General features: G+C 41.5%; 3 protein-coding genes across 5 annotated transcripts; 2 read left to right on the top strand and 1 right to left on the bottom strand.

Moving 5' to 3' along the window:
• Nucleotides 1–4,856: 4,856 nt before the first annotated feature.
• LOC308095191 (NAD(P)H-hydrate epimerase-like) lies at nt 4,857–12,006 on the top strand. The gene is made up of 7 exons (XM_080442158.1): nt 4,857–4,940; nt 5,560–5,740; nt 7,100–7,208; nt 8,718–8,828; nt 9,153–9,263; nt 9,709–9,856; nt 11,575–12,006. The coding sequence occupies exons 2-7, from the start codon at nt 5,574–5,576 to the stop codon at nt 11,772–11,774; spliced, it is 846 nt and encodes a 281-aa protein (XP_080298284.1). The 5' UTR covers nt 4,857–4,940; nt 5,560–5,573; the 3' UTR covers nt 11,775–12,006.
• Nucleotides 12,007–12,155: 149 nt separating this feature from the next.
• On the bottom strand, nt 12,156–18,666 carry scn1bb (sodium channel, voltage-gated, type I, beta b). Its single transcript, XM_080442160.1, has 6 exons — nt 17,313–18,666; nt 16,929–17,095; nt 16,027–16,264; nt 14,187–14,328; nt 13,256–13,327; nt 12,156–13,057 (listed from the first exon to the last, which is right to left on the bottom strand). The coding sequence occupies exons 1-5, from the start codon at nt 17,359–17,361 to the stop codon at nt 13,261–13,263; spliced, it is 663 nt and encodes a 220-aa protein (XP_080298286.1). The 5' UTR covers nt 17,362–18,666; the 3' UTR covers nt 12,156–13,057; nt 13,256–13,260.
• Nucleotides 18,667–22,660: 3,994 nt separating this feature from the next.
• On the top strand, nt 22,661–27,411 carry zbtb22a (zinc finger and BTB domain containing 22a). 3 transcript variants are annotated; one of them, XM_080442148.1, is made up of 4 exons: nt 22,661–22,744; nt 23,440–23,714; nt 23,877–24,663; nt 24,760–27,411. In XM_080442148.1, the coding sequence occupies exons 2-4, from the start codon at nt 23,505–23,507 to the stop codon at nt 25,812–25,814; spliced, it is 2,052 nt and encodes a 683-aa protein (XP_080298274.1). In that variant the 5' UTR covers nt 22,661–22,744; nt 23,440–23,504; the 3' UTR covers nt 25,815–27,411. The 3 variants fall into 3 exon arrangements, with proteins under 3 accessions (XP_080298274.1, XP_080298272.1, XP_080298273.1); XM_080442146.1 differs by having other exon boundaries at nt 22,662–22,744; nt 23,490–23,714; XM_080442147.1 differs by having other exon boundaries at nt 22,665–23,714.
• The last annotated feature ends 95 nt before the right edge of the window (nt 27,412–27,506 follow it).

The raw sequence follows: 27,506 nt of genomic DNA, 5'->3' as shown, positions 1-27,506 counted from the left end.
GCCAGTATCCTATCTGCACGCAGCAATGCCTCAGCCACCGTCAAATAAGAGAAAGATACTCGTTCAAAGCAAACTTTTAGTTTCAGCTCTATGGCATTCCTTGAATTTGTATTAGTTTAAAAGCTAAAAAACATTTCCTATAGGGCCTACAAACATGTTTCCTAATTTAAGGTAAAATAAAATGCGCGCGCACATGACGTCATTAAAATACAGTCCTGCCAGTAAAAAATCACCACGACACTGCTGCAGATAAATAACAGTTAGCTGCTATTTTTCACTGTAGGCAGAAAATTAATAACATTATGGGGGTGGGGAAAAGAAAAGACAAACTAAAATAAATACATACAGTACATAAGAGGGAAACGATCATCTACAGAGCAGAGCAGACTATTTTGGGGGGTCCCGGCCTGAAAAGGTTGAGAACCACTGTCCTAATCAATACATCATGGCAAGGTAACTACACAACCCAAACCTCTACCAAAGTGGTCTAGCCCTTTAAGCTACTATCACTGCTTGTCTCACAATCACTCACACACACACACACACACACACACACACACACACACACACACACGCGCGCACGCACGCACGCACGCACGCACACACACACACACACACACACACACACACACACACACACACACACACACACACAGAGTGTCTGTCTGTGGATGTCTCAGTGTGTATTGGACAGTAAAATAGAACTATTACTGTCCAGAACATATTTCCCAATAAGTAATGAGCCATAACTCAACAACCGCCATTGTCTCCATATACATTACATTACATTACATTACAGTCATTTAGCAGACGCTTTTATCCAAAGCGACTTACAATAAGTGTATTCAACATAGGTAGGGAACGAAAACTACTAATCACCAGAAGTCTTTAGTGCATTTTCTGCAAAAACAAGCAACCAAGAGTATACCTAGCGCTAAGGTAAAAGTGCAATATATCAGCTACCTATTTCCTTAAACAGATGAGACAAAATAGCTAAATCAAATGAGCATGAGCTAAAACAATTAAGTGTATCGACTAAACAAGATCCAATAAACAATACAACAATAGAAAACAAGCGTTCGTACAACTAGTTAACAACAAGTAGGTCAGGCAGAGAGGAAGGGTAGTGTTTCCTTCCATATATATCCATATAGGATATCAAGGGTTAATTACCTGTTGTGGTTTGTGGCTGCAGTCAGTCTGAAGAGGGTTGTAGCTCAAGCTATGGTCCAGGATGCTGTAGGATGGTCTAGAATGGTCTAGGATGGTCCAGGATGTATGAGTTGACAAGTGGAAACTGTTCTTTATATTGTAGCTCTCAAAAGGGCTGGACACAGTAGCTGTCAATAAAATATATATCTCAATTGAGATTGTGATTGGTTTAAAACAACAGTGAGGTGTGGTCAAAGCAGCCAGGTATCAAATGATGCAGATATAACCTGTTTAACAGGTCAAAACCCCTCCTTGGGGCAAGGAGAATGGGCCGTGGTCAGTGGTGGCCCCGTCCTTCATGGGGGCCGTTGAGCAGGTTAAGGCAAGACAGGTTTAAATTGTAACTCTGAGGATCTGTATACATTTGAGAACTTGAAATGGGACATTCTGCATAATGAGTACTTTTACTTTTGGTACTTTAAGTATATTGAGTGAGCATGACAAACCCTCAGGGTGTGGCGTGGTCTGTATTGGTATGGTCTACCGTATGCTCTCTGGGGCTGAAATGCCAGGAATGAGGCCATCAGAGTGTTAGAGCAGAGCCACCATGAGCCCCAGGGCTGTGGACAGAGTGTTAGATCGACAGAGGCTGAATGGAATGTCGTTTTGGACATTTCTAGCCGAAAAAAAGCTGATCTACAAGCTCAACGACAAGGTTTAAGGAGAGTTATTGTCATTCCATTACAGGCACAGTGTCACCCAGGTCCTGGTCATATGGCAGAATAAATGACACCTAAACTCTACATGAAAACACTACATCATACCTATAGTGCAAATAAAGCAATTACACTTGCCCATTAAAAAATATGCGAAACAACAGTTATTTACCCATAAAAAATGTGAAAGCATCTGTGTCATTTTACATTTTAAGAACCCTTTAACAGTCTGCGCAACCAATTGGTAGAGCACATTTGAAGTCACTAAGTCTCATTGAAAACATTGCTGAACTTAACTCAACCTGATTGAGCCCTTTCTACCATTTGGTTGAGGTATGTTATGGCAACCAGATGTCACTGTTTCCCAGTCACATGGATTCTCAGGTAGCCACTTTTTAGGAAGTGAAAATCAATTAAGCCACTCCTGAAAGGTGGGCTTTTTTGGTTGAAATTTCAGAGGTAAGATTATTTTTTTGTCATATTATCATCTCAGAGGTGTTACTGAACCTGATTATGTAACTTGATACAATTTAAAAAAATCTAATAATGGTCTAATAATTTTCTGAAAACATGCTCTACCAAACGGGTTGTTTGTCACTTTATGGTAAAAGTAGTGAAGCTAAACTAAAGTAATTAAAATGTACTATTTGCTATGGATAAATAGGGCTTCTGCTAATTCAGTGTTGTTAATATAATACATATAATGTTATTTCATTATATTTATGTTGAAAAAATTTTATTAGTATGATTTTATTCCCATCTAAAAAAACATGCTCAACCAAATGGTTGAATTGTCATTTAGTGGTAAAGGAAGAAGTGCTGAAATAATAAATGGACCAATTTGATGATCTGAGTGATGAAGAAGATGACCAAACAGATGATGCTGATCAACTCTCACAAGCAGAAGAGACTGGGGAACATTATGGGAGACATTGATCTTTCTGACATTCTGGTACAAGACCCCAGGCCCAGCCAAGTCGAGGCGATGGTACTTTCCCCTGTTTGGATACATCCTAAACCTGTGCATCTCAAATTCCTCGCTGGTCTACAAGTGGGATTGTGTTCTACTGAACGGGAAACCAATGTCTCTCAAAAGGTCCTGGCTGGCAATTGTCCACAGTTTGAAGCAAGTCAACAAACGCATACTCTATCCAAAGGGTGTGTCCAGATGAAGGTGCCAGAAATGCATGGTTTTCCTTAGCTCCATAAAGAACCTCTCACTCCGCTATACAGCTCCGAGATGAGGTTCTATGTCGTTACCTTCCAGAATCGGGTATACGTCCGCCAAGGCTCCGCTGTTTACCCTTTTGTATACGTCGTATCCCAAAACTAATGGTAGATTCCAAGCCGCACGGATGTTTAAAGTTTGGTCCGGAGCATAATATTTTAGGAACGGAGCGAAACTACCCGTTTAAATCGCTTATTTAGTCAGCCTGTGGCCATGTTTCCCATTGTAGCCAAACCGGGAGCAGTACTGGCAGCGGACGTAGGGGGGTTTTCCGGTTTGAATGGGAAACATGGCCACAGGCTGACTAAATAAGCGATTTAAACGGGTAGTTTCGCTCCGTTCCTAAAATATTATGCTCCGGACCAAACTTTAAACATCCGTGCGGCTTGGAATCTACCATTAGTTTTGGGATACGACGTATACAAAAGGGTAAACAGCGGAGCCTTGGCGGACGTATACCCGATTCTGGAAGGTAACGACATAGAACCTCATCTCGGAGCTGTATAGCGGAGTGAGAGGTTCTTTATGGAGCTAGGTTTTCCTGTGTTTGAATCCAAAATGGAAATGCTTCGTAGCGTACCACCAGATAAGACAGTGTATCTAATACCCCAAAATATTTGTGCTGTTGCACCACACTCAAATCAGGCACCCAACAGCCATATTGGAAAAACTTTGGGCCCCTTCCAAAGATACTAATGAAGGCTCTGTTCCATTCTGGTCAAACAGAGTCAGGGTGCTGATATTGTGCATGTTGGCTCTGTTACACCAGTGGGTCTCAGAGTGTGGTCCTGGGACCCTCATGGTTTATTGAGAGGGTTCCAAATGGCCCGTTACAGGTGTGTAACACTGAGAGTGTACAAATAAGGGTACATTTGGTTCCATTTGTACTCTCCCAAAGTTTTGGGGGTCCTTGAAATTAAAACGTTTTAGAACCACTGTGCTACACTAAATGGACCAGAGCCTTCATTAGCATCATTGGTAATGCCTGTGTAAGTAAGGAAGAGGCCCAATTTCTTTCAAATATGTCTGCTGTGCATAGAGCCTATTAGTTTGGACTCAGGCCAGGTGTAATTGCCTAAATCAGCCACCACCCACACCACACTGGTTTATTTCTACATAGGCTTGCACTTTTGAATGTATTTTGATACATTCGCTATGATAATGTATTTAGTTTTTGTTGATTATTTACATTTCCAACTTGTATACATAGTTATGTTCATAGACAGAGATATGTATGAATAGAAATATCTATATTTCTCAGTGAATGCATATAAATCAATGTTAATGCATATGAAACTTTTACCATTACCATAAAGTGACATCTCAACCGTTTGGTAGAGGCCTATATTTGGAAAACTGTTGGGTCTGTTAAAGAAATTATAATTGATTGTTGTTACTATTGCCCCAAATAAATAAAAAATGCAAAGAAATAATTTTTCCGATGCTTTTTTCTTGGGGTGACCTTTAAAGGGTTAAATACATTTTGATGCCAAATTGCCAATACTTTTGTACGTTTACTCAAGTACATTTTGAATTCCGGACTTTTACTTACAGTGTATTTCTATATTGCAGTATTGATACTTTTACTTGATTAAAACATGTGAGTACTTTTTCCACCACTAGTATTATGTCGATATTTTGTCGAATATCAATTACTGTAAATCCAGTCCAGTCCCTCAGTAGGAGCGACTTGGGAGGGAGGCTTACCTTTAATTTGAAAAACGAGGAGACTCTTAATGTTGTAGTCGAAGTTTTTACAAACCAGGAAGTACATTACATAAACAGTGCAAGCTAGCCTTGCTGCACGGCTGCAACACTAGTTGTATTTACTTTATTTTTACGGGGTAAGGTGCATTTAAAGTTGTTGTAAGAGGAACAAAATAACTAACGTTAAGTTAAGTGTTGCAGATAATTAGTTTAAAAATGCATGTGCAGTTTTATGACAGGTCTTGAACGTCAGCTGTCTCGACCCTGTGTCCTGTGTTCTGGGTTCCGATACCTCTATGGGCTAGTCCTGTGTGTGTTGTTAGATTACGTCACATGTGGTCTGTGGAAACTGATTATAAAATCCTCAAACTCATCAACATTCCTAGTTTACATGCTCTAATGCAGTGGTTCTCAACCTGTGGTTCGGGATCCCCAGGGGGGTCCCCACACTATTTCTTTTTTTTTTTGGGGGGGGGGGGGGGGGGTCTTTTAAGACCTTTTTAATACCTAAAAAAGAAAAAGACTATTATTGAAAGTAATCAACAAACTATACTGAAAGCAGTCGAGCTTGTAGAGCTGCTATTTTAACTATTTATCTGTGGAACCGAAAATTTCAACTCCTACATTCCAAGTGCTTGTCAGGGTGGGGGGCCCCCTGTTCAAATATGATTATTTTGGGGGGGGGGTCACAGCCTGAAAAGGTTGAGAACCACTGCTCTAATGATTGGCTATGCTGGTCTTGTCTGTTCCTTCCAGGTGCATTCAGCTGGATGGTGAGTCTGCGGGCTCTATTTGGGATTGGGTTCCTGGTGACATCACGGGCACCCACAGTCCTTACGCAGCTGGGGACATGTCCACTGGCCACCTCAACACATAACCTTGGGACGTGTTTTAGTCGACAAGCATCTAATATGGCCCAGTCGATCAAATACCTTGGGTAAAGAAATGTTTACCATGGATGGGTGGTAGTGTGAGAGAGAGTTTAGGGGAATGCACATCCAGGGTCTCTCAATCCAGACGTTCTCTTCCACAGTCTTAGGCGCAAGCAACTCTTAGAAGCTATTTTTAATATCTGGCATCTAGAGTTGCAATACCAACCCTTAAGTTGACAGCCCATACATCCAAACAGAAAAGTCCTATCTGATTGCATTAAACGACGTTAAACTCACCAACATTGCAGCTGTATGGAAAGCTTGGATTATCCTCTTTGTATCTGCCAAGTGTTTGTTTCATAAAAATCCACCATAGAAATGTTATGAGCTACTTTCTGTCAATAAATTCCGTGCAGGTGATTGTTTTTCTAGGTGTTGGAGTTTGGAAGCACTCGTTTTCAATAACGCAACGTCCTGATGCCTCACCTGCACAGAATTTATTGACAGAAAGTAGCTCATAACATGTCTATGGTGGATTTTTTTTTTGGTGAGTTTAACGTTGTTTAATACAATCAGATCGGACTTTTCTGTTTGGATGAATGGGCTGTCAAGGGTTGGTATTTCAAAAGTAGGAATTAATAAATATCCCAAAAAGTTGCACATGCAAAATGGACAAAGGACAAAGTACTCACATTTCCACTTTTTTTATTGGCACACACTAATAAATGAATGCTGCGCTAACGTAAATTTATTGGTGTGCCAATAAAAAAAGTGGAAATGTGAGTACTTTGTCCTCACAGTTAGTTTTTTTTGGATATGCTACCTTTTGGGGATTTTTTTAATTCCTACTTTTGATGTGTATACTGGATTTGGGGTCTAGCACTCCACTGAGAAAACCCATTGTTGATGCGCTACCTCTTTTTCTTATTTAATTAAAAATAGCATCTAAGAGTTGCTTGTGGCTACCACAGTCTTAAGAACAGGAAGCTGTCACCTGTTCTTCAGACCAAAGGGTGCACAGTGTTCATGAAAATATATTTTCAAATATATTTTTGAATGTCTAATTCTGCTAAGCAGCTATATAGCTAGACCTTGACTAATTTGGTTTCCAGTAGGAGTTATTTATATAGACTGCACAGTCAAACCGAAAGGTGGTGGAGCATCTGTTTTATTTTCTACTCATTTTCAGAGCTTCCAAAGTACAGACTGTTAGACAGAAGCATTTCAAAATTGTGCCAACACATCTGTCTTGAGAGACTACTCAGACACTGACTGACTGACTGACTGACTGACAAACAAACAGACAGACAGACAGTGAGAGGTTCGCATGCCTGTGCCCTGGGTTCAGTCGTGAATGTGAATGTAGGCTATGCATATTGTGTAGGCCAGCTATAATGAACTGCTGCATTGTTCTTGAATGGCAGGCAGGAGGAGGCCCAGCACATTGATGAGGAGCTCTTCAGTGAATATGGCTTCAGTGTGGACCAGCTGATGGAACTGGCTGGCCTCAGCTGTGCCACAGCAGTTACAAGGGTGAGATCCTGTTGGTTTCTTAGAAAACTGTGCTGCCGGATCAAACCTGTGACTTGTCAGTTAGAGGACACTGTTCTGAGCACCCTAGGCCACCCTGCTGCACATCACTTTGAATAGTGTAGCTATTTCCTCAGGATTTCCTCTTTTTTTCAACAAGAGTGCACTAAATATTCTAGCTGGAGCTCTCATTCAATGCCATTTTGATTTTGCTTTCACCTCTTAAAGGAGGAGTTCACCCAAAAAATGACATATTTTCTATCAATTGCACACCCCATGAAGCCTTGAATTCATGGATTCTTTTTTGTTTTTGTGGCATTCCTAAGCCAATAATTTGATGACCAGGTGTGTATCTGGTAGGAGACACAAATAATCTACTTTGTGTCTCCTACCGGATACATTAGCCGGTAGGAGACGGGAATCAAATTATTGGCTTAGGAATGCCACAAAAACAAAAATAAATCCATGAATTCAAGGCTTCATGGGGTGTGCAATTTATAGAAAATAAGCATTTTTTTGGGTGAACTACTCCTTTAAGCTGGTCCTCCCACACCTCAATGTCACTAAAAAGTAAAAACTTCAGACCTCCCAAAACAAACTGATATGAATATTACTACTACCCGGCCTAAAGACCATGAGCCACCTAATTCCAACACACGTTGCTAGTTTGGGATGGCTCAGAGTAGAAGACAGGGTCAAGCAAATATCAAGAAGGACAGTGCCCTCATACCTGTCAAACTACTTCTCCAAAGTGAGTGACGCCCACAGCCACAACACCAGAGGGAGCACCCATGATCTGGTACACCCCAAATTTAGAACAAACATGGGACAATTCTCATTCTACTACTCTGCCACCATAATGTGGAATGCCCTGACATCATCCATTAAAGGATGTGAATCACTGGTTTCTTTCAAAACTGGCCTGAAAAAGCATCTATCAGAAATCTACAAGGGGAGTTAGATATTTATTGATTCCCATTGAAATGAGGGGTCATACACTGCTGCCGTTCTTTCCCTTTTACTCCTGTAAATATAGCTATTTGTATTTGTTGATGACATGTATAAATGTGTACATTTTTTATGCTATGTTGATTAATTGAATACATAGGACCATAATTGGAACAAGTCCCCAGGACTTTTTTGTGTTATCCTTTTGGGCTAATTTGTTTTACTGTACCTCTGTGCTGTTTAAATATTTTCACTGCTAAAGTATTCAATCAATCAATCAAAGCTGCTGTGAGGTGAAACATTTAACATTCAATTGAATTCATCTCAAGAAAACTCCAGTGGCAGTCATGTGTGCGGCAGTAGTAAATGTTTCTTTGGACAGATTAAAGACAAACAGACATTATACACAAAATAATAACTTTATAATCACTGATAGTAATGAGGACAGACTTGTGCCCATCATGCTTTAAAATTATTTATACCTTTTATAGTACGAGTATTAATGAAGCAGTACCTGACTGTGTAAGGGTTGTGTTGCAATCATTTGATGTCTCTGCATTTCAGGGCTACCCACTCAGTTCTCTGGTCAAAGCCAAGCCTTCCCTGCTGGTGATCTGTGGGCCTGGTAACAATGGAGGTGATGGTCTGGTCTGTGCAAGACATCTTAAACTTTTTGTGAGTGTCTCTACTGCTGGTTGGTTTCGGACACCTCTGTAACACATCTCAACAGCTGCCTTGTCTGTATCAAAATAGTTGCTTTCTCCTTACCTCAACTTTCTCATAGTTCAACCTTTCTCCAACTTGTCCTGCCACACATCTTGAAGGCACCTCTCCGGGGCTTCAAGTTGATAAAGCAAACACAAATTAAAATGTCATTTTAATTTGCAACTTAATATGGCAATGTATTTGAAATGGTAATTGTTGATGTTTTTACATGGTCAGTGACATGAATAAGCTGTTGTTGCTTTTATTTGTACTATTCCTGTGTGTTTTTTACAGGGCTATGAGCCTACCATACTGTACCCAAAAAGGCCAAACAAGCCACTCTTCCATGGCCTGACCACACAGTGTGAGAAAATGGAGATCCCCTTCCTCACTGAAATGCCTGAGGTATAGTGCTTAATTATTACGTAAACTAAGAAATACTTCCACACAGTAAAGGCCATTGCACACAGTCTGATTGTTTTGGATGAAAAAAATGGACACTCTTCTCTATGTCCTCTTGCACACAACTCAGAAATTACCAGTGGCTGCGATGGTGCATAATTCTTTCAATTGAACCCAGTTCGGTTTCTGAGTTTTTTCCGTATTTGTTAAAAACTGTTTGACCAATAATAAACTAACAGTGAACTCTGTATGCAAGGGCCTTTAGATCCATGAAACTTTGTTTTACTGCAGCTATTGTTTTTAGCTCTAGAGTACAACTTGAAGTATAAGGTAGCTTTCACACGGATGGCTTTAAGAAGTAAGAACAAATGGGCAGCTTTTAGACACCGCCATTTTAGATTTACTGCCTAGTGCCTACTGTTACTAAAATAAGGAAATGTCTCCCCAGGCCAAATTGGTTAATGAGGCCTACAACCTGGTGATAGACGCCATATTTGGCTTCAGCTTCAAAGGGGCTGTGAGAGAGCCATTTGGTTCCATCCTTGATGTGCTGAAGAAGACCACCGTGCCTGTAGCTAGCATTGACATCCCCTCAGGTGGGTACCCGGATGCACATCTTTTTTAACAGGTAACAAGACGATTTGTGTTTCTACGTCCCTTTTCATTTAGTGAGGCTTTGATTGGCGTCTGGTGTGTGACTGACGTCACACCTCATCTGAGTTGTGTGCCCTGCGTTGAACCTACTATTTTTGGGGGAGTGGGTCCTTGGGGACCCGGGTGAGCGATGCACGGCTGATTTGGTGGGTCCGCAATATTCGAATAAATTCCTTTCACCCAGCCAGAGATACTTCTTAAAGTACAGAAAATGGCTAATGGGGACAAAGTCCCAATTGAAACCTTGTCTCGCCTGATGAACCAATCCCCAGATGGGTGAGACCGCAGCAGGCTGTAGTCACCAAAGCCATGAGTGCACTAAACCATTGAATTACCACACTAAGAGTAAAATTCAACCAACTTTATCCAGTTTCAATTAACATACTTAAAATTCTCCTTTGTCAGTTTGTAAACTAAATACATAACCGCATTATTGTTATTTTATAGGCCTATGGATCTATTCATCATGGTTTCACTATAATGTCATTGTATCACTAAAGCCAGACAGGATTATTACTGGGGAATGTGTGGTAATGTCATCTTCACTGGTGTAATTAGTTGATTTTGCTACTGTGCAGGTCAATGTAAATTGTGATTATTAATTAGAAATCTTTGTGTGGTCTAGTCTAGAAACATTGCTCATACATTTCCTCCCAAATCTCATGGTCGTGTATCAAATATTCCAAAAATAAATTAAGAGTTAGTTCTCCTTGTGATTCTAGTGTGTAGTTTAACTTTTTGGCAATTTGCCACGGCCTGATTTATCAAACCAACAAATCTGTAACCGGCTGATTTATCAAACCAACCAACTCACCAACCTCTATACAGATGTAGAACAGGAATTGCTAGGATTACATTATGATAAAGGTAAACAGCAAAAAAGATGTTTGGAGCAGTTGAAACCAAAATGTTGATATCCTGGTTGTATAGTATGTGTCTCCCATTGTTTTGACATCCCTTTTTTAAAGGTGAGGCAACTGGCTAGTAGAAGTATTTGTGTGGAAAATAGAAGTGAAATCTTCTTTCTGAGTAGTAATAGGTTTATCCTGTGCAGGTGGTGCAGTGAAATAAAACGTTACATTCCGAACGTTGTCCTGTATGTAGTGTAGTCCGGTCAGGGCTGATCAGAACCATGGGTTTATTGTACATCCATTGATATGAGTGTATCTACCAAGTTGGTACATTACAGACAAATTACAAAGAAAAACACCCGCATCCTATGTCTGATGAAAACATGGCAAGTTGGTGCCGATTCTGCCGAAACATCATTAAATACCAAAAAGAAACTATCCATTATGTGATGGTATTTTTCTTTACCAATGGTAAGTGGTATTTTACGTGTATCATTCCCTGATATCTAGTATTTTAATGTTTGGGAGAATCAAATTATGTAACATAGGTTAATGTATTGCAGTAGGTGATGGTCCAGGTATATGCTGCCTTTGATTATTTCCTTTTATAGCTATCAGGTTTTAAGTGAAAATGAAAGTGTGTGACTTGCACACTGGAAATACCCAAATAAATTTGTTTTTTTTAGTGGACATGAACATGTCCCAGCAGTTGGTCCTCACACGTTACTAATAGAAATTGTGTGTGTTGTTTTTCTTTATTTGACTACTTCCATCTCCTTTACACGGTTCTATATATTGCATTCCTAAAGGTTGGGACGTGGAGCAGGGCAGCGCAGATGGACTACAACCTGACATGCTCATCTCTCTCACTGCACCCAAGAAATCAGCCACCCTGTTCAGAGGACGATATCACTTCCTGGGAGGGAGGTTTGTGCCCCCTGGCTTGGAGAAGAAGTACCAGCTTAATCTTCCTCAGTACCCAGGCACTGACTGTGTTCTACAGCTATAGGAGTACGGTACAACCTGTTTAGTGGATGCCTGGTAATAACGATAAAAGTACAATATTAGATCATATTATGGGCTTTGACCCTTGTCCTCAATATTTGTCTCTTGCAATCTTGTTACTCGTGGAAATGAAGCTTATCAGAACTACTTGATAGAACTACTTGATAGGATTCATCATGACAGGTCTTGTGTGGATGCAGGAAGTGTGCTGCCATTAAATGCATTTTTCGATTGCTGTACCTTGAACTGTTGTCAATCAATGTGAGCTCAGGTTTTTCTTAAATGAGAATGAATTACTCCTGAGTGAAAATCCCCCTTTACAGGTGGCTTTCTCACTGTATATTATTTACAGGTGTAACAGTTAACTAATGGATTTAATCAAAATATGAAAAATAATGTATTTGAAAAAAACATATATTTTTCTTTTTCAAATACAATGGCGAAAATAGATCTACAAGCTCACAGCATGTTGCAAAGTGTTGCTTGCAGATCAGCTGTCTGGCTATTAAATCATAGAATTCCCTGTCTATTGGTTGATATAGTATATAAAATAAACACACTTCTTGATTCTTCGATGAATTGACAATGTAAAGAATAGAATTATTGCTGAGAAAATAAGCAACAGTTGCAGCCCTAATATGCTTAGCTCAGGATTATGTCTTGCCGGCGGCTAGTACACGGTTAACATGCTGCATGTAAAAGGGATGTATTTCCCTCCTGCAACTGTCCAGCACTCTGAAAATAAGAAAAAAATATTATTTACATCAAAACATTACCCCTCCATCACTTGTGTATTATTTTATCATGTTTTTATTTATACATATTAAGATTTCATTGAATGTATAGCTAGCAAGACTAATTAAACTGGAAAGACAGTCTTATCATAGTCTATCACATTTCATGTTAACCTTACATAACGTGTTTGTGCATTGTATTATTCACACGTACAGTAAGATAGTGATGATGGATTAGTAAAAATCTTTCTTTTACATTCAATACCAATGAGTCAAGATGACTCCCGCAGCTCTACTCATTTTATATAAACAATACTATAGACATTTGAAGAGAGAAATACAGGACCGGTATATTTCATCACATCAGACTTATCGATGCATAATGATTTATAATTTACAGAAAGTGCAATACATGCTTTTGCTTGTCAGTATATACAGTACAGTGCTGGTTCCATGCTTTCTTTGCTGTATCCGTTCGAGTTGTGTGTTTTTCAGAAGGTCTTCATGCAATCCGAGGGGTGGAAGATGGTGTGGTCAGTCCGTTGATAATGCCCTTAGGTAGGGAAGGAGCTTTATTAAATTTCACAGCACATTTCACTATTCTCCAGTCTAAATTATGCATATGGATTTAAATAGTACTATAATCAGTATAGTACTATTTAAATCCATATGTGTAGTTGTATTCATGAAACAAAATCAAACAACTATTTGAATTATCTTGATTTTGTACCAGATCTAACCCCATTCCTACCTGTGTTATCCAACTTGCACTGCCGCACAGTTATCTTTGCCCTCACCCCCCATTGCTAAATATTCAACATTTCTGAAAAGGGGAAAAAACAAGGTCATTATGATTTTTGTATTTTGCAATTACTACATACTGCTACAGTAGGAACTGCTACATTTTGCAATTACTACATACTGCTACAGTAGGAATGGTGAAATAATGATAAGAAAGATCCTTAAGATGACCAACCAGTCTGCATTCCATTTTGACTTACAGATCGAGGCTGGTTTTGGTTTCGGATTTGACTAGGGAGGAGGTTGACAGAGGATGGGATGGACAAGACGGAAACACGACAACATGTAGACAGAAGGAAGCATGACATGTTGGACAAAGAGAGGGCACAAGTAGACACACGTGAAAACAATGGCAACAGTGGTTACTGGTTAGATTAAAAAACAAGCAGGTATAAAAGGATGGGTGAAGTTACACATAACATTCAACAGAGAGTTGCACAGTTGGTTGGGAAAAGAGGAAGGAATAACAAGAAAGTGGGACAGGGGAAATGATAATCAAGGAATTCAGGGGACATGAGAATACAAGGGCAGCATTCAAGAGGAAATGTGTAAAAGCTACAGTATGTACACGCTAGCTACAACCTTGAAAACTGAACATTTTCAACACATCTGTGTGTCTTGGAACACAATGTGTTTGTGTCACTTTTAAATGCAACACATATTGACATACATCAGTTGCTGATAATACAATACATACACCGGTATATTGTTGAAATGTAACAACTGGATGAAGTTCCAAAACTGGACACAAATATTCTGAAAAGGGCACATTCTTTTAAAGAGCATACGAGTGCACAATAGAATCCCCTGTGTCAATTTACATATTAACACTTAGGATTTTACAGTGTGTGTGTGTATATACGTATATAATAAATATTTACGCGGCTTCCCGCAGAGCCTCCTCTCCCGCTGCGGATATCTTGCGATAGCAGTATATCATCTCTATAAGGAGCCAGACCTGGAGCCCAATGATTGCAAAGTACATCATGAACTCAGACACGATGGAGGCCGTCCCTCTGGTGGCTGTGAAGAAAAACAAATCAACCAATCAGACAACATTGCTGACACCATCTGGCCATGGCACTGACTAAGCAGGGCCACTTGCGATCTTTATGTTAACACATTGGGTGCCAGAGGTTTATTAGCACAGGAGCCGAGATACAGGTTTTTGAAGTCATAAGTTAACCAGGAGGTGGATTGGAGTCTAAATCTTGTAGGAGTGATATTTCCTGTTGCTGTGAAGAAAAAAAAAAAAATAATAAAAAAAAAAAAAAAAGTAATTTTTTTTTTTTTTTTTTCAAAAACCGTATATATACGGTTTTGGCACTCAACGTTAGTATGCGCAAAACCGTATATATACGGTTTTGGCACCCAATGTGTTAAGCAGAAATTCTTTCATGCTGCCCCATAATGGGTTGTTTTTTTTCAATCCAGGAGATAAATGCACCTGTTTCAATAACACTTCACTTTGCTTTGTCTGAGATCTTTTCTAAGACATTTCTACTTTTTTTTAGCAACGGCATCTTCCATAAAAAACTAGAGGGTGGCAAAAACGTAACCACTTAAGCCCGTAATTAATGTATGGTTGCAGAAAGAAAACAAGTGTCGATCTAAAATCAGATTAATCTGCAAAGGAATGTGGAGGAAATATGAATAAAATACCAGTATTTAAGGTTAAATGCAAAAGCTAGGGGGTGGCAATTGCCATTCACTGGAACCCATAATGACGCCCCTGTCTGTAACAAATATTGCATACTGGACCTGATTGAGGTATATATCTATCCAGAGAACTCTAGTCTAGCTCATTTTAATAAAATACTTTCTAGTCATCCCCGCCAGGAGGCCAGAACAGCCAAAGACGGAGGGCTATGTTTTCACTCAGTGTGAGTCTGTCAGTCTGTCCGTCTGTCCGCGTGTTTGTGAACAGCTAATCTCTGGCACCGTCGGACCGATCACTGTGAAACTGCACACACACTCCCAGTAGGCCAAGGAAGAACTTCAAATCGGCCTCATGGTGGCGCTATAACAGGCCAATTCGTGTTTATAACTTGAACTCTTGAACCTTAGGGAGTACGATCAAAACCTTTTTTTCCATGGATTCCTTGGATCATGGCGCAATTCCACACATAGGCCCCGGCCATTTGTGCCAGACTACATTTTCAGCAATGTGGCGTTTTCTACTACACCTACAAATCCAGTCCAAGACTCACACAAACCGGTATATATTATCTGTTTAGTCCTGTGATCAAGATGTATCAGTCAGATTTTACAGGTTCCATTCCAATTGGCTATGACTGCCTTCCAAACTTTGTAGGCCCTGGGTAGGCAACCTGGCCTGGTGGGGGTCTGCGCTCAGAGGAGTGCACTTTTCTAGTTGTTTCTGCAAGCATTCTTGCTCTATAATTGCAGTCAAACTGCATTGAACACAGGTGCACTCTTCTTAGTGTGAGCTTTCCCCCCTTCCTCTAAAGACAAGTAAGATTTTAAGACTGAATGATATTATAAATATACAATTATGAATTTGTACTAACAAACATTACTAGTAGTAGGCTATCTATTATTAACTTACATTAAAGTTGCCATTGTCCAGTGTTGTATGATACCAACCAATCCCCTCACCCCAGTGGACCACAATGGAAATGATCTCTTTGGCTTCATTGTGTTTTCATCCAAGATAGTTTTTAAGAATAACTCAACAAGCTTATTCACACAGTACTGTACCTCTTGCCACCACTTTGAGATGCACAACCTTGTCGACGAGGGTCTGATATTCATAATGTTCGTAGGTAAGCCTGCGGTTGAAGAAGCATCTGTAGGTGCCTGAGTCGTTGAAGGTGACATTGAAGATGTAGATGGAGGCGTCTTGAAGGTCGTTACTCCGCCTGGTGCCGTTCCAGTCCAGGCGTTCGTAGAAGCGTTCGTCTTTAATGCTGGGGCCATCGTCGTCGAAGTAGAATATCTGATGGCACAGTGGCAGCATTGTTAGTCATTCTTTCAATCTGTGAGTTGAAATAACTTTGTACAGCCGGAGAAGGCTTCATGGGTGGTGGTTCATCTTCTATTTATTGTTGATAAATAGATCAGTGGATGGAGATATACAGTACATAAATAAGGCTGTTACATGCAATGCTACAAAGTGAGTCATATGCAGGTGTTTGCCATCATCACAGGATACAGTTCAGTGTCACAGAGAGAGGATGCTGTACAAGGTCAGCACAGCTGGGTGCCATTCTCTGTCCTGCCCTCCACAGAGCACTAACGATCACTGAGGTCTAAAAGGTCAGGATTGATTCCTTTTGAATCTCACGCTGACCTAAGCATTAGACACTGATCATGTGACCGGGGATTCCATGTGTGTGTGCATAAGAGAGAGAGATAATAACAAACAGAGATGCACTCGATGTTAATGTGTGCGCAAGTTTGTGAAAAGGGTTGGGCTCTTGTGAATGTGAAGTATGGCAAGTTTGAAGTGGTTAGAAAAACTACTACTGTAGCCTATACCATATTCATTTTACTCTTGAAATGTCAACCATTTGAATGAATATGGTCAATAACTCACTGAGGTTGTGTTTTGTGTTTGCAACAGAGTAAACCGACTTGGATAACAGTGGGTCTGTACTCACGTGAGCAAAGTCCGATTCTCCATGGGCCCTGAAATACCAGTCGACTGTGGCCTCGGCATCCACTTCACTCCTCATCTTGCAGGAGATGCAGCCCAGTTTGAAGCCTACGCCTGCTACTGCTTCTGTGTCTGAGGCCACCTCTGCACATGCCCCATGGCACTGGTACACTGTCAGAGAATAGATAATGGATGGATGGATGGATGGATGGTAGTACGGTAGTACAAAGATAAGTGTTCTAAGTAATGCTTTTAAAATCCTAATGGAAAAATATTAAAATAAAATAAATGGTTAAGACATACACATACACACACACACACACACACACACACACACACACACACACACACACACACACACACAATTAAATAATTTGGCTGAACTTACCAAAAAGGGTGCAGAGCAGAGAAAGGAGCAGAATGTGTACAGCGGCCATATCATCTGATGTACTAGTGAAGACTGGCACTGATGTATGTGATGAGGGGCCTCAGAAATACACAAATTAAACTAATGCTCTGGAGAAAGTTTGTATATATTTATTATTCTGGAAGACTGGTGTTTGTGCGTCTTTAAAGCAAACAAGCTTTATAAAGTGCTTTATATTCCTAAATATATCTATATGGAAACACTGAAAAGTGCCTCTGATCTTTGGCTCAAGTCAGAAAATAGTTTTGTATTATTTATAACATTTATTGCAACATTGAGCTCCTTGCTGCATGCCTTTAATACTGGCGTATCTACCTGAGGAGGCAACTATCTGCAGTTGTATTTTATTAGCCTTTATGAAACAGAAGCACATCGAACAATCTGGACATCAGTGTCCCCATTCAACGCCCTGATTTCATTATCCACTCCCTGAGGCCCTGCTACTAAACGCACAGAGCAATCAGACACACGCTCTGAAGGATCAAATTAAATCACCTCTTTTATGTTGACAAATTACCAGGGCAACAAGAGGGCACAGGCTTTATATAATCGTCACGTGTGGAACATGCCAATATGAGCCTGATTATGAGTTTAGCCTACAGTTTTATGTTGGTTACCTCACATACCATTGCATAAATATAGGCCAATTAGTTACATGCTGTGATGAAAAAAATATATATTAAAGGCCTACCTCGTACATGGTATAAGCTAAAACATTTACTTTAGGCCAATCTAAGGATCTAAAACGTGTATACTTTGATCAATGTTTTTGGATAATTTGAAATCAAAGCCTACTGTATTGACGCTGCCCGGCGTCCGATAAATAGAGGCCTCCTCTCTTCGCGGTTATTCGTCCCAAAATATAAAAGAAAAAAGACAATCCTCCTCCGTCCTCTTATATTTCTCAAACTGTAAACCCAGCCAGTGATGACAGATGGATGTGGAAATGTGTATATGTAGGCTAATCTATCTATTATCTAATGACCGCCGTCTGCCCGGCCGTCTCGCAGAAAAGATGCTTCGGCTGCGCTGACATCGTAGATCAAACTGCAGGTGCCTGTACGGTAGGCAGCCTAACCCACACACAGGCCCATGTATGCGTTCCAAATATCAGCCAAAAAGCATTAATGTCACGTCTTTTCGTCCTGTTCTCTCGGTGTAATGACAATCGTTTGTTTTTGTCCACTGTGATGATGGTGCGTGTGTGTCTGTCTGTCGCTCCGTCCAGAGGATGCTGCGGATGCACTGCGGTAAAACGGTAAAACCCTGTGAGGACGGATGGACGCAGCGCTCACACGCACCGTGTGTCGGTTTACCGTCGGTGCTTTGAAATCAACATGGCGATGTTTTAGGCTACTCCATACTATTTATATTCCTTCCCACATAGGCTACTCTACAAGCATAATCAATCATATTGGCAAAACATATTATTGTTATAGTAGCCTATGGTAATAGAAATCGCCATGTTGATATATTTTTTTAAATAGGCCTATTTATTTATTCATTCATTCATTTATACTTTTACTGACGTGTGTGTGTGTGTGTGTGTGTGTGTGTGTGTGTGTGTGTGTGTGTGTGTTGTGTTCTAATCTCCAATTAGGAATCAAATAAGTGGGGACCGTCCCTTTAAATCCGGCATGTGGGCCTACTGTATAATTCATCGTACTACCTTGTCGCGCGCGGCACCAATGTACGCAGTGATGGACAGCAAAGAAGTATATAGCCTATTAGCCTACAATTACTTGAGAAGCTTACTGTTCTAAAGTAGGGTCTATTTTTTTTGGGTGAAACATTAATGTTGTTTTACACCACTACTTTTCATAGATAAGGCGGAGTCAAAAGCATAATATTGTGCTTCATTATTATATTGTTATAATTATTAGCATGGAAGTCAGCTGTTAAAATTTGTCTTTTCTAAAATCCAATTCTACCTGTCACCATAGAGACCTGTTTCACCTCATTTTAGAATGGACAAATTGTGTACATTGGCTGTAGAAGCACATTTCTAAAATGTTTCTAAATCTTATAAATATTGTTTGAAGGCTTTGCTTTGTTGTGAATTAACGCAATCTTTATTGAGTTTGTCTGGCTGAAAGCAGAGTGTTACACAGCTAGAAGTGGAACTTTGATTTTAAGGCCAGTCCACACACCAATGCAACTCCTTGCAACAAAACTGTTTTAAGGCCAGTCTGTCACCAATGCAACTCCTTGCAACTGCCATTGGGGGTAATGGTTGCAAGTAGTTGCATGTTGGAAGGAGTTGCATTGGTGTGGACTGGCCTTAAGAGAGTTATGATGTTCTGTAAGGGCAATGTGCAAACAATACATAATGCATTGATATTCAAATGAAAATGCACTTTTGAATGGTATTTTTAAAAGCAAGTAACTTTAGCCACATAGTGTCCCTATTCTGGGGCAGACATTCAGCAAAAATAACAGATCTACAAGCTCACAACGAATCGTGACACACTGTGTTGTGAGCTTGTAGATGTGCTATTTCCGCCAAAGAGATTTGGTGTAGAGGGGAAAATGTGTAGGGCCTAGTATAGAGCCCTGGGAATTCCGGTCAACAGAGTATATAGGGTGGTGTGCCGATAGTGGTGGTTAAGGTGCCTTCCACAGACTCTGATGCCTAACCGGCAAGTCCCCGGTCAATTCCCGCTTTGTTGCATGTTACTCCCCAACTCTCTCTCTAGACAAGAAAAGCCATGGGGGAAAAAAACTAAAATCCTGAATATATGTGAGCAACTTTCACTTAATGGAGTAATATTTTTATTTATTTATGATTTGTACTTTATTTTCTTTTTTAGACAAACATACAGAGAATTTTCTTTCAACATTGATGCAAGCATATTTTAGACAAGACATACAATAAACATCACAAGAACATTCTTATTCAAATAACGACATTACTGACCATTAAACGAGACAAGACATACCTACACATAATACAAATAAACAAACCGTGAAAACATAAAGACATCAACAAAAAGACAAATCTAAAATACAGTGCACAGAAGCATACCACCCGCAGTCTACCTCAGCCCTACCCCAGACACTTTATGGTTATTGAAGCTCACAGTGAGCCGGAGACGTCATCCAAGACCCGTAGCATGTAGATGATAATGTCCCCATTTTAAATCATATTTATCCATCCTGTTGAGCAATCTATAAGACAATCTTTCATATGCGGCCAGTTGACCCAAGGAAGTAAACCACAGAGAAGGAACCGGTGCAGATGGGTCCTTCCAGGCCCTGACCACCAATCTCCTGCCTAACATAAGGGCAGTTTGAATCCACTCAGCTAAGGAGGGAGAGACAGTTCGTAAAGTGGAAGGGTCGCCCAGAATAAAGAGCCTGGGAGAGAAGGGGATAACCAGCCCTGTCATCCTCTCTAGCTTCACATGTATAGCAGCCCAATAGACCTGGATTTTTGGACAACTCCACAGAATATGCATTAAGGTACCATCTCTATCCTGACACCTCCAACACTCCGGGCTCTCGGTAAGGCCCACCCTAAATAGTCTTGACGGGGTCCAATATATCCTATTTATAATTTTAAATTGAATCAATCTCGTTCGCAGTTCTCTAGACATTTTCTTGCCGTTCCTAAGGATTTTAGCCCATTCCTAGTCTGAAATTGAAATTCCAAGGTCCCTTTCCCAAGGCGTCTTAGACACCATTTAATGGAGTAATATTTGACCAGGAGTACAGTACTTTTGACTCAAGTAATGGGGTTGTATGTCCACCACTGGTAGTTCAACAGAGTATTCAGGTGGACGCTGGGGTGATCAAATGGATGGTTATTTTATGGGTCCACACATGTATTATTGTGTAAATTGTTTATGCTATGTTGATACATTGAATACATAGGACCACAATGAAAACAAGTCCCCAGGACTTTTTTGTGTTATCCTTTAAGCCTTAATGTCTTACTGTAGCATGCATGTGCTGTCTACATTTCGGACTAATAAAGTATTCAATCAATCAGTCAATCAAGTTCATGTGGGTGGGTGTGAAGGTCAATGAGTTGATGTGTTGATGTGACAGCGAAAGTGTCTTTAGACACTTTTGAGTGTGGACACCAGGAGCTGTGCGGACACTGTGGCTTAGCACGATGAACTGTGTGGGGAATGTGGTGTGTGGGGAATGTGGTGTGCAATGAAAAAAACGGATGGATTTATCTTTTTCTCCACAGGCTTGCACCTTTATAGGGTGTAAGGCCAGATAGGATTCTCAAAGTGGGGGCCAGGGACTCTCAGGATTCCTTGATTGAGGTTCCAAATGGACGGTCCATTAGTTCTGACCCTTACACTACCTGCAAGGGTGTCCGGGTAGCTCAGTCGGTAGAGCTCTCGCCTTCAGACCACAAGGTCATGGGTTCGATCCCGGGCACCGCCAACTCAGCGCATGAGTAGCACGGCTTGGGTGCGGTAAGTCGTGCGGTAAGTACTGGGAGCTGAGGATAGGTGTGGTGCTCCACCTCAGCAATCCATCTCCCAGGGGTCTAGCGCATAGTAACGGGGACAGACTCCCGCGTGTTACTCGGCTGATACCGACAATAAGCCATCTCCCGACCTACTTAAGGGTCACCCTTACAGGTCTGTCTGAGAGTGAGCAAATGTAACCATAAGGGTACATTTGGTTACATTTGTACACTCTCAGAGTTATGAGGGGTCCTTGATATTAAAAAGTTAGAGAACCTCTGCTGCTGCTGCTGCTGCTGCTCTGTCTACAGGCGTGCACTTTCAAATGTTGTAAGCCAAGTAGCCTAAGGCCAGATAGGATAAACAGTGGGCAGTACCTAACACCAACAGTGGGAGGCAGCATACGCCAACGACGGTATGTCTGCCGGAAATACAAAAGAAGATGAAGACCAGGGTTGCCATGTCCGCTTATTATAAGCGACTTTGGACTTGTTTTTTCTGTAACGCGCTTGTAAATATTGGGGGTTGCGTTTTTTTGGCTTGTTGCTTATTTGGGCTACTTTCCTAAATGTTGTTTAAATCAGTGGTTCTCAAACATTTTCTTGTCAAGGACCCCCAAATTAATGTCCACGGACCTTCCCCTTCCCCCACATCTAAAAATATTTTGTGATTGTGACCCCTGTACCAGAATAGTGTTAAAATGTTTCCAAAAAATATATTAAAAATGTTTCAATTTCCCCCCAACATTCTTTAGAAAATAGCAGATCAGAGCGTGTAGATCGGCTATTTTCAAATATCCCCCACGCTCATGTGGTCGCTTCTTCTGGGCTTGTTTTCATAGACCTAGTTGCTTATTTCTCTCATAATATCTGGCAACATTAAAAAAGAAGACGAAGACATGAACAGCTCTGACCAAAAGTACTTGTAATTAATTACCGAGGAAGATTTGACCATTTCTCAAGAATGGTGTGTAAGGCCAGTTAGCCCTCAGTGTCCCACTGTCACCCACAGTGTGTGTGGATGCAGAGGTTAGCCTTAGATACGTTGGTACAACCACATTATGCGGTACACGTAATAGCTATCGTTAGCTTGCTTGTTTAGACGAGGCGACAAACTTCTTTTCAAATATTGATATTATGCTGCGCATTGTACTTTACTGCAGAAACTATCGCTTTATCTACACAAATGTAAAATAACGCAGCTAATCGAGTATCTATGTAGTCTGTTTATGCTAACGCTAGATGCTAGTCTGCTTGGTAGTTATTTCTTTGCTCTAGATCTGAGCGAAAAGAAGTTAGTATTTGTTGCAGCATCTTTGTCTAGCTGACCACAAGCAGTAGTTGCAGCATCTTTGTGTATAGCTGACCACAAGCAGTAGTTGCAGCATCTTTGTCTATAGATGAACACAAGCATGCTACTGAGGTTATAATAACGTCAAGTCTGGTCGTTCAGCTGAATAGGATATCTAGCTTTAGTTGGATGCAGTGATCAGCAGGTGGAACTATTCTCCCCATGCAGCTTCTTGCACGACAAGTCTGCAAAATGTGCATGATGCAGGACAGCACATGATGTATAGAGAATGTCAGCACAACAGTGCGTCTGATGTGCAATGAGTCACCTATTTAAAATGTAATCAAAAATAGCCATTATCTACCCCTCAGGGCTAGCAAAGTTTATCATTGGACAGTGATTGACCCCATGGTTCTCATAGTGCACCACCACGACCATGGATCAGCCCTTCAGTGCTTCTAGTGCCCCAGCAGCGGGTTCGATTTTCCAAGTGTGTTTCCCTGGAGCCCGTGCCGCCGTGTTGGACAACCTGAACCGCCAGCGGGAGGAGGGCAGGCTGTGTGACCTCTCCATACAGGTGCAAGGACATGTGTTCAGGGCCCATCGCTGTGTCCTGGCTGCCTGTTCACCTTATTTCCACGACCAGGTAATTTAGGAATGTGATATGCATTATTATAACAAATAATATTGTGGTAATGCTTACTTTATACAATTCTATATTTTCTATGGAATTAGTCATGATGGTGAATTTCCATGAGTGATTCAGTGGGGTCTTCTATAGTCTGTCAAATGTGTTGTTCCTCAACAGGTGCTACTGAAGAACGTCACCACTGTGTCCCTGCCCTCGGTTATGGACCCAGTAGCCTTCGAGAGTGTCTTGAGCTCTGCCTACACGGGCCAGCTGAGCATTGTGCACGACGACATCGTCAACTATGTCACCGTGGCCAGCTTCCTCCAGATGTGGCACATTGTGGACAAGTGCACAGAGCTCCTCAAGAGGCCTCGGCCCCCCGCGGAGTGCACTGCCGTGGAGGCTGCTACAGGGCCGGTTCATGCCGGCACTTCCTCTCAGCAACAGTCCCCGAGCAGCACGGACTGCATGTACATGGAGAGGGAGGCGAAAAGGAGGGACAGGAAGCCCGACGCCCTGCCTCCCTTGGCCACATGGAGGAGGCCACAGCAGTTTTCACGATGGGGCCGTCCAAGACCCTTGCCGGCCCAACACATGGCTGATTCTCAAATCGACAACCTTCCCAGTTTCGGGGAGAGTGAATACTCCAGCTGTGAAGAAGGGTGGATATCCAGCCATGAGAAAGCGAGCGCCTTCAGCCACGATGGCCACGGCCACAACACCAGGACTCATCGTGACGGGGGGGTGTTCGGCGGTGGCGAGGCATTGAGGCAGAAAGCCAGAGTTCATCAGCGGGGAGCAGCGCTGAGCTTGGAGAGACTGCATGATAGGAATAGAGAGAGTGTTGAGAGTGACGACGTGCTAGAGAAGAGGAGGACTGAAAGAAGAGCGATCGAGGCAGATGAAGGAATAGGAGATGAAGTGATGGAGAAGAGGCAAGGATTGGTACAAACTGTCCATCCAGGTGAGAAACTGTTTCCCCATTCTAGATATGTGACGTATGTGTCTGTATTTTCTGACCTACATCAATGGGATTCATATTTTCTATTATCGGTTCTAGGAGATTTCCGTCCCGGCACACACCAGAGTGAGGACACTGGACAGGCGCTGGGCAAGGTGAGTGCAGAGGAAATGAAGGAGAAAGAGCAGCAGAGGGAGACGGTGAAAGGTGTCCCTGCTTCAAACATGACCTCACTAACTGGTTGTGAAACTGAGGACGGTGTTCCTGGTCCAACAACGCGAACACAGTGGCAGACCGCCCCCTGGTCCCAGCCTGAGTCGAGGCCACAGGACGGAGCAGAGGACGCCTACTCGAAGGATGAGGGTGATGTGGATTGTGGACGCTTCACCGAGGGGACCTTCAGCGGAGACACATATGATGAGATTGAAGATGGCACGGGGCAGGTTTCCCAGAGACCTCTTGTTCCTGCATCTCCCGACAACGGTGAGATCACAATGTCCCATTCTTTCAAGTCGGAGATGAACTGGCAGAGTGGTGCAGTGACCCCAACATCCAGTCGACACCTGTCCCCGTCCTCTGCCCCATTCCCACCCTCCTCTTCACCCCCCACCCCATCCTCGTCATCGCTCTCCCTCACAGGGGCCGCCTACACGGGCAAAGTGCACTTCTGCCACTGTGGCAAGGCCTACACCCTGAAGAGTATGCGCGACCGACACGTCAAGATGCAGCACCTCAACCTGCGGCCGTTCGGCTGCCCCGTTTGTGCCAAGTCCTTCAAGATGAAACACCACCTGACCAAGCACCTCAAGACCCACGGAGGTCTCCGGCCCTACGAGTGCAGTGTGTGTGGGAAGAAAGTTATCTGGAGGGACAGCTTCCTGAGACACCAGGCCCGATGCGAGAGACTTGCCGCCAGCTCCTCTGCTAATGATGATGCTGTAATTGTAGCGGCAGCAGAGTTGGGCGACGGCTATAGCTATGGTTTTGATGAAGGGGATGCAGCCTTTCTGGCAGCAGGAGGCCAGGTGAAAGTGGAGGAAGTGGATTTTCCCATGGGTGGGCTGCTGGGCAACGTGTCTGGGATCGTGGATGAGCTAAGGACTCAATCGAGGAGCCTGGATTGCCACGTTTTTAAAAAGGAGAGTTTTAGCTGAAAATTACACCATTTCAGAGTAGTCCCATTCTTTCAAGATTAAACATTCACATTTTATATACGAGTACATAAGAGTAAAATTCTTTGGTTTTGGTTCTTCAATATTGAGCAGCAATAACAACAATAACCAAAAATAATAATGAAGAATAGTGTAAAGACTTGTGTAAAGCACCAGATGTCTCTGTTGCTCAACATCACATCATTCGTTTTAACTTCCAGTAAACTAAAGGGTCTTACAGTAATTGAACATGCATATCAAGAAGGCATAAATATTAAACATTAATAGGCCTGAAAGGTGTGGAGATAATAGGCCATGTTTTGATGTATTCAGATGCAACCTCAGAACCGATATACCGTACATTTACACTGCAAAGGGAAATGTAAGCATCAAAGGGCAACCTTATGATGACCCCAGATAATTAATAATATTTGGTATAATAATTTGTATGTATACATAACCTGTACCTTACAGTAAGGTACAGAGGGCGTAGATTGTTATGTACACTTACAAATGGAAGCAGGAAGGGTGGTAAATGGGTCGCGGATGAAAGGCCACAGTTTGTCTTTCATCAGGGCAAGATGCTGTGGGCTGATTTAAAATAAACTTTGTTAAGGGCATGACATTTCCATGTCAAAAGATATCTGTCTAGAATGATCACCTGCCAGAGGTATTATCCTTTTGAGATGTAAATCTATCTCCTTGTCCTGGGGCTGGGCAATATATTGATATTGTGATATGATATGAGGAGTTTGGATGCATGATATGGCGTAAGTGTCTTTAAAAAAAAATCAACGTTGTATAAAAGTTGCAAAAAAAGATCTGTAGATCTGCAATTTTTGAATTGTTTTTAAAATGTAAAAGGAAATTGACACATTATCATCACAATATCGATATGGAGGTATTGGTCAAAATATTGTGATATTTGATTTTGCCCATATTGCTCAGTCCTACCTTGCTATAGGCTACACATCCCTATGCGATATACTGTAATCTTTACTTTCTCATAATTTTGGTACTGTTGAGGACTTTGAATATTAGCGAGCCAACAAGAATCATGGCTCTGTGCATAAGAAATGTAGGAAAGCTTCCTTTAACCTTTCTCATCTGTTAGGATTGCCCATTTCAAGCTACTCTGAGCCAATTAATCACAGAAACACTGAATGTAGGATAAGGGTCTCTGCTAATTGTGGTTTAAGGGCCGGTGTCCTTGAAAAAATCTTTCTCAGCAGTATTACCAATGATGTGAAAGTTGTTTTTCCCATGGCTAGAATTGACAAGGGAATCCAACAGAAATTACTAATTCTGCTTCCATGGAGTGAAAAACGCTCCGAGCTTATGGTTTAGTGTATGATCTATTTTCGACATATCTGTAACAACTAATGAGACCCATTGTGATTTGTTGGTGAAGAGCCATGTCATGTTAGTGTTTAGTGCTACAGTATATGATTGTTCCACAGGGATTATTGTTTTATGATTGGGAGATATCTTTTTTTAATCCTTCCTGGATCATAATTGGAGGCGGGCACTCCTTGCCTCAAGTCTTCTCTGTATCACTCTTTAGTTGTGCTCAATAAACTTTTCCAGTTCCATATTCTGATATGCAGTGTCCAAGGCCCTCATTCTTATAAACACTCTTTTAATGGGAAGTTGTTGAAAGTTATCCGTATTTCATCTTGCACTCTGAATGGAAGT

This window comes from Gymnoscopelus braueri (assembly GCF_963280865.1).
Source record: "Gymnoscopelus braueri genome assembly, chromosome: 11".
Classification (NCBI taxonomy): domain Eukaryota; kingdom Metazoa; phylum Chordata; class Actinopteri; order Myctophiformes; family Myctophidae; genus Gymnoscopelus; species Gymnoscopelus braueri.
The sequence above is the reverse complement of the archived record's forward strand: the minus strand, read 5'-3'. Positions and strand labels throughout refer to the sequence as shown.

Excerpts from the sequence above, each read along its gene's own strand:
- LOC308095191 (XM_080442158.1), top strand. The coding sequence starts at position 5,574 with ATGGTGAGTCTGCGGGCTCTATTTGGGATTGGGTTCCTGGTGACATCA. Across the intron at positions 8,829-9,152 it reads CAAGACATCTTAAACTTTTT|GGCTATGAGCCTACCATACT; the intron begins GTGAGTGTCTCT and ends TGTTTTTTACAG. Across the intron at positions 9,264-9,708 it reads TCCTCACTGAAATGCCTGAG|GCCAAATTGGTTAATGAGGC; the intron begins GTATAGTGCTTA and ends ATGTCTCCCCAG.
- scn1bb (XM_080442160.1), bottom strand. The coding sequence starts at position 17,361 with ATGGCCGCTGTACACATTCTGCTCCTTTCTCTGCTCTGCACCCTTTTT. Across the intron at positions 16,265-16,928 it reads GAGAATCGGACTTTGCTCAC|ATATTCTACTTCGACGACGA; the intron begins GTGAGTACAGAC and ends CTGTGCCATCAG. Across the intron at positions 13,328-14,186 it reads GAGGCTCTGCGGGAAGCCGC|AAATGTTGAATATTTAGCAA; the intron begins GTAAATATTTAT and ends TCCCCTTTTCAG.
- zbtb22a (XM_080442146.1), top strand. Across the intron at positions 23,715-23,876 it reads CACCTTATTTCCACGACCAG|GTGCTACTGAAGAACGTCAC; the intron begins GTAATTTAGGAA and ends GTTCCTCAACAG. Across the intron at positions 24,664-24,759 it reads GGTACAAACTGTCCATCCAG|GAGATTTCCGTCCCGGCACA; the intron begins GTGAGAAACTGT and ends TATCGGTTCTAG.